The sequence below is a fragment of the Plasmodium reichenowi genome, chromosome 6, assembly GCF_001601855.1.
Source record: "Plasmodium reichenowi strain SY57 chromosome 6, whole genome shotgun sequence".
Taxonomy (NCBI): domain Eukaryota; phylum Apicomplexa; class Aconoidasida; order Haemosporida; family Plasmodiidae; genus Plasmodium; species Plasmodium reichenowi.
Window position 1 is genome coordinate 506,887 of NC_033651.1, and position 7,178 is coordinate 514,064.

At 23.9% G+C, this 7,178-nt stretch overlaps 1 protein-coding gene across 1 annotated transcript; it reads right to left on the reverse strand.

Moving 5' to 3' along the window:
* Nucleotides 1–88: 88 nt before the first annotated feature.
* PRSY57_0612600 (myosin E, putative) lies at nucleotides 89–6,940 on the reverse strand (the record flags this gene model as incomplete). Its single annotated transcript, XM_012906502.2, has 1 exon — nucleotides 89–6,940. One exon carries the CDS (start codon nucleotides 6,938–6,940, stop codon nucleotides 89–91), a length of 6,852 nt encoding a protein of 2,283 aa, XP_012761956.2.
* Nucleotides 6,941–7,178: the final 238 nt, after the last annotated feature.

Genomic DNA, 7,178 nt, shown 5'->3' on the forward strand with positions numbered 1-7,178 from the left:
AAAAAAAAAAAAAAAAAAAAAAAAAAAAAAGTAATAAATAAATAAAAACATTTACGCATATACTTTTCCATTTACATTTTTTTCCCATTTACAATGCTGGCGTTTTGAATACAAGGATGTTATATCTTTTATTTTTATTTTGAGCTGTCATTCGTAAATATTTATTTTTTACTATATTAACTGCACCAGCAAAACCCTTTTCCTCAGATATGAACACACACCACGTTCCTGGTTCTTTATTTTTTTCATGATAGAAATATGTTGCCAAATGGAATAAACTATTTGATAAATCTTCCTTAGTTATGTTGGGATTATTTACAAATTCATTTATTACATGTTGTTTAAAATTGTTTTTCATTTTATCATCCATATAAGAGAAATCAATAGTTACCTGTGTTATGTTTCGTGTTTGGAAATTTGTATAATTTATAGATTTATAAAATAATTTGGATTTTAAGAAATCCTTGTATGATATTTTTGTTGGCTGAAAACACATAATTTTATAATTATTTTTAATAAAGTTTTTATGTATATTATTTGATATACATATTTCATGTACCTCTTTATTTCTTGGTAATGCAACATATTCTACAATAGGATTATTATATTTATATTCAGTTAATTCATTTTCTTTATTATTATATATACAATATTCTTCATTATAAAATAATATTTTATCTTTTAATAAATCAACATTCTTTTCAATATGCACATTATCTTTATTATGTATAAATGATCTTATAGAACAATCAGAAAAACTGAATAGTATATTCCACTTATTCCCATGCACCTTTTCCATAGCATTTTTCATTCTTTTAATAATCTTCATTACATGTTGTTTCTCATTATTTTTACATATATATATATCATTTAAATGATTTAATAACATATCTTTATTTTCGGAATTTCTCAAATTACTCATCTCTTTGTTATTATATACATTTAAAAAAATAAAAGAATCTTCTTCTTCAACAATATCATCCCATCTATTTTCAAAAAAACAATTTTCATATGCCTTGTCATATGAACAATCATAATAATCAAACAACGTTTGTATAATATCATTTTCATCATTTTTATAACATGATAGCTCATTCATATTTCCTAATTTATTTAAAGTTATAGCCTTAACACAACTAAAGTTAAAATCTATATAATTCTCATCCATATAATCATCATAACAATCCTTTGTATTCTCATCAAGGCAATCTTCTTCATCACATTTTGTCAAGTTGTTTGAATCTTCATTATGCACACAGCTATCATCACTATTTTTTTCATTATCATATAATTCTATACCAATATTACTAGTTGATTTATTTTTCTCCACATCACCCATTTTATCATAATATATTTCATCATCTCTTATTTTAGTGTCCTCTACATATTCCTCCTCTTTCTGATCTTCCATGTTTTCTTTATTATCTAATTCTATCTCATCCATTTTTTCTTCTCTTATTTTGTCATCTCTTATTTTATCATCTCTTATTTTAGTTTCCTCTACATATTCCTCCTCTTTCTGATCTTCCATATTTTCTTTATTATCTAATTCTATCTCATCCATTTTTTCTTCTCTTATTTTTTCTTCTCTTATTTTATCATCTCTTATTTTAGTTTCCTCTACATATTCCTCCTCTTTCTGATCTTCCATGTTTTCTTTATTATCTAATTCTATCTCATCCATTTTTTCTTCTCTTATTTTATCATATTCAATTTCTATCTCATCTATTTTTTCTTCTTTTATTTTATCATATTCACTTTCTATATCATCTTTTTTTTCTTCTTTTATTTTGTCATATTCACTTTCTATCTCATCTATTTTTTCTTCTTTTATTTTATCATATTCACTTTCTATCTCATCTATATTTTCTTCTTTTATTTTATCATATTCACCTTCTATTTCATCTATTTTTTCTTCTCTTATTTTATCATATTCACCTTCTATCTCATCTTTTTTTTCTTCTTTTATTTTATCATATTCACTTTCTATATCATCTTTTTTTTCTTCTTTTATTTTGTCATATTCATTTTCCATATCATCTTTTTTTTCTTCTTTTATTTTGTCATATTCATTTTCCATATTATCCATTTTTTTCTCATTCATCATATTATCATGGTCTGGTACATTATGGTAGTCATATATCATAACATTTTCAATATTTAAAATGTCTTTATTAACATTTGTTACATTATCAGGGTTCATCATATTATTATCATCATCTATCATATATTTTTCATCCGATATGTCCTTTTCCGTCACATCGTTATCCACCATGCGCTTATCCTCCACATTATTTAGAGGGCTCTTTTTCTTCTTTTTTCTTCTTCTTTTTTTTTTTTTCTTCTTCTGAACATTATTTATTTGGTTATCATCAGGCTTATTTTCCTTCACTTCACACATTTCCGTGCCTTCCCTCTTATCATCTTCAGTTTTTACCTTCATGCAGTTCATATTTTCAAGTTCCTCTGTCACATTACTCTTATCATTTTGATTTACATCCTTTTTAGTATTATCTAAATTAACAACATGATCATCACTTTTATAAATTTCATCATTGTTATTTTGTTCCTCATTTATATCATCTTTCATATTATTTTTTTCATCCTCATCCATATTATTTGTATCTTCTTCATTCATACATTTTTCAATGTTTGATAAATCAACGTAGTCTAAATCGATAATATTATTATCCTCAACTTTAAACATTTGATTATAATTATTTTGTTCCTTATTTATATCTTCTATAACATAATCTTTTATATCTTCTTCATTATTTTTATCTATTTTTTGATCTTCATTCATATCCTCTATAATGTTACTTTTTGCATCCTCGTCATAATTTTCATCTATTTTTTGTTCATCACTTTGTACTTCTATATCTTTACTTTCTTCCACATTTAAATTATCTTCCACATATATATTAACTTCTTCATTTTTATTTTCTTCCACATATATATTAACTTCTTCATCTATATTATCTTCTTCATTTTTATTTTCTTCCACATATATATTAACTTCTTCATTTTTATTATCTTCCACATTTAAATTATCTTCCACATTTAAATTATCTTCCACATTTAAATTATCTTCCACATTTTTATTTTCCTCCACATTTTTATTATCTTCTTCATTTTTATTTTCCTCCACATTTTTATTATCTTCTTCATTTTTATTTTCCTCCACATCTATATTATCTTCTTCACCTTTATTATCTTCCACATCCATATTATCTTCTTCATTTTTATTTTCCTCCCCCTTCTTACTAGCATCGCTTCCCCTTTTGGAGTCTAAGAAGAAATTCTTCTTTTTGTTATAAAAATTATGAATTCCCATATTAAAAAACTTATCCTTTTTGAGTTTTCCATTGATTGGATTAAAATTTTTTATAGCATTGTTTAATTCTTTCAATCCTTTTTTATAAAAATTGATGTTGTTCAAAAAATTCATAACTCCATAACCATCATCCTTCTCCTCACAAACATTTTCGCTTACCTTTTCGCCTACATTTTCGCTTACATTTTCGCTTACCTTTTCGCTTACATTTTCGCCTACATTTTCGCCTACATTTTCGCTTACATTTTCGCTTACCTTTTCGCTTACATTTTCGCTTACATTTTCGCTTACGTTCTCTTTTACCTTTTCCCCCTTCTCATTCAATTTGCTCTTTTTCATTTTCTGGAAAGAACTTCTCAAACTTGTGGATAATCTAAGTAAGCTACTCTTCCTTTTCACTTTACTTCCTTTTTTATCTGTCTCGTTTGACATCCTCCTGATGTTTTCTTCCTTATCATTTACATTTACATATTCTTCTTCCATATCCGAGAGAGAAGTATTATCTCCCTTTTTTAAATTAACTTTTAACAACCCTCCTTGTATATTTTCATAATCATTATATGATATATTTGTACTACTCTTTCTATGAACATTATCATTCCAATCATATTTATTATCCACAATATCATGGTCAACTCTTTTATTATTTAACTCTGTATTATAACTTCCGATTTTTATTTCTACATTTGTCTCTTTAATCGTATCAACATTTTTGTTTTCACAATTTAAATATGATTGATGATCATTTTCTTCCATTTGTATCTCCACATTTTCATAATCCATATTTATATATTCCAATTCCATCTTCTCATATTTGTGTCCTTTTTCATTTTGTTCCATCATTTCTTTCAAATCAGAAAATTGTTCTTTTCTACTTTCATTTTCTAAAGAATTTAACGACATGTAATATACTGAATCAACTAATATATTAATAGATTTCTCATTAAGGAATATCATATTTTTTCCGATTGTCCAATTCTTTTCTCCTATTTTCATATATCCCAATATTTGTTCACATACTGTTTTATTATCATTTAATTCTACATTATCAAAAGGATTATTTGTATGATACATATTTTCCATGTTATTCACATTTTCATCTACATGAATATCATCGCCCTCATGATTTCTTTTCTTGTAATTCTTTAAACATTTAAAAATTTGTACAAATTCGAAAAAGGAAAACATGTGAGGAAAATATTCATCCTTAAACTGATCTGCTTCTATCATCATATGAAAATTTGTAATCTGACTTAACACAAGCTTCTTATCAAAATGAGGAACCATTTCAGTACTGATTTTTTTCCTGCATGTATTTATACACATAATAAAGTGACAAAAACTTTTTTCAATCGAATTGGTTAATTCTAATAAATTATTCCTTAATAATGTTACAGCCATTTGATTATTAGGATCATATTCTTTTTTAAATAATTTAAAATTTTTATTAACACTAAATCTTTTATTCTCTTCCATTATTTTCCCACTTGTATCATAATCATAAGAACTACAAAATTGTTGCATGTATTTATTGTCTGATTTTTTTATCATTTCAATAAATCCACGTGTTAATATGTCTACATTCTTTTCAATAAAATGTTCTGTTTTATATGATATCCGACTATATGAATGAATAATTATAAACGCTTTATTTACTTCTAATGAATTCGCATTAATATATGGATTTTTTATAAATCTATTTACAATTGTAGAACATAAATTACTTTTGTCAAAAGATTTTTTTGTACATATATTTTCTAACAGAGAAAATAAAGATCCTTCTTTAGATATTAATATTTTATATAATTGTTCATTATCTATATAGATCGAATCACATGATAATTCCAACCCTTCTTGCTTATAGATATTTTCCCTTTTCTTATAATAAAAATCTGTATATACCTTTAATATAAACTCATTTGTTGTATTTATTAAAAATTGTTCTAAAGAATTCTCTTTTAAGTTCTCGAAATAAATGATATCCAATATATTTATGTAATTATCATTTTTTTCACTCTTATCATTTTCAAAGATTTCGTTCTTTTGTATTATCTCTTTTTCTTTATTATTTATTAAGTTATCATTATATTTTGTAGTAATCTTACATATAACCCAGTTTAATAATTCTTCATAACATGTTTTCATAAAACGATCGATTTTTTGTTGCACCTTCATTTCATTTTGCCCCTTCATCAATATTATCTCATTTAATAAATAACCGGAAGTAAAATATTTTAAAAACGTTTCAGCATCTATACCTAACAGTTTACTAACGACTAAAAAGATGTAAGTGTTTTTGTCCAGATATTCAGAGGAATCCATATTTGGTAAATTAAATGATCCTTCATCATATGATGCACTAGATGAAGATCTTTTTGACATATTCCATATGTGGGACTCATCTACAGATTCTAGTTGCTCTTGTAATTGTTTATAATTTGATGGAAATTCACAAATAAAATTTTGACGGAATAAAGATTTTTTGGGGCTTTTTATCATTTGTATATTTCCTAATAATAATATAGCTGACAAAAGGGAAAAGAAAAAATCTATTTGTTTTTTATCATCATCAAAGAGAATATTTAATGATGTTAATAATTGTATGAAATTTTGTTCATCATTTGAATTATCACGAATAGAATCATTTTTAAATATATTATAATCTTCTAAATTTTTAAAAAAATATTTTTTCTTAAAATTTTCTGGGGATCCATTTAAGATATAATAAAATATATGAAAGTTATTTTCATCACTTCTTCTATTAATTAAACGTTCTTTATCAAATAAAAACTTTTTCATATATAAATGTTTAATTTTGTCTTTATCCATTTGTAATATACAATATTTAGCATATCTATTACAATTGTTATTTTTACTAGTCTTTGCATTTCCAAGTGCTTCCATAATAATACTACCATGTTTTAATATTTCTGATGTATTAATATTATCATTATTCTTTATTTCAAACTTTTCTTTGACAGGGAATATTCTTTCATTACTAAAAAAGTTTAATAAACTATTAAATATTTTACTTTTACCAGATCCTGATTCTCCTGTTATAATAATTGATTGATTCTTTTTTAATACATTCATATATTTTAAAGCACTCATACCAACATAATATTCATTCAATTTTACATCATCACTAGAATGGCTATATTTATACTTTTCTATTACATCATTAGATATATCATTAATATTATTTATTTTATTAAATGTGTTATTCACATCATTTTTTTCTTTTTCCATAGGATTCACATAAATTAATAATGGTCCCATCTTTGTAAAAAAAATATTTTTCTCATATCTCCCATGCAAATGATACAATACTGTAGGTTCATTAAAATGTTTTAATTTAATCATATCATCTTCATCTAATGAAAATGGATTATTATTATTAGCATTGTATAAATGTTTTGATTCACACACAAACGTAGAACCATTTGTCTCATTGTCATATTTTGTTAATATTATGTGATCCTCACTTTTTTTTTCTATTATACGACATAAAATATATAAAACATCTTCCTCTTCACATGTGGACGGAATTTTATTGCACCACACCAGATCCCCTTCCTTGAACTGTTGTTCTTCAGGGTTTATCATAATTAAAATTTTATATTACCAAAAACATATAAAACAGATAGATAGATAAATAAATAAATAAATAAATAAATAAATAAATATATATATATATATATATATATGTGTGTACACCTTAAATTTTACACAAAATCGGTACAAATAAATATAAATTATTTTATGTTTTATATTTTATATTTTATATTTTATATTTTTTTATATTTATTCATATTTTATTATTATGTTGTTTTTTTTTTTTTTT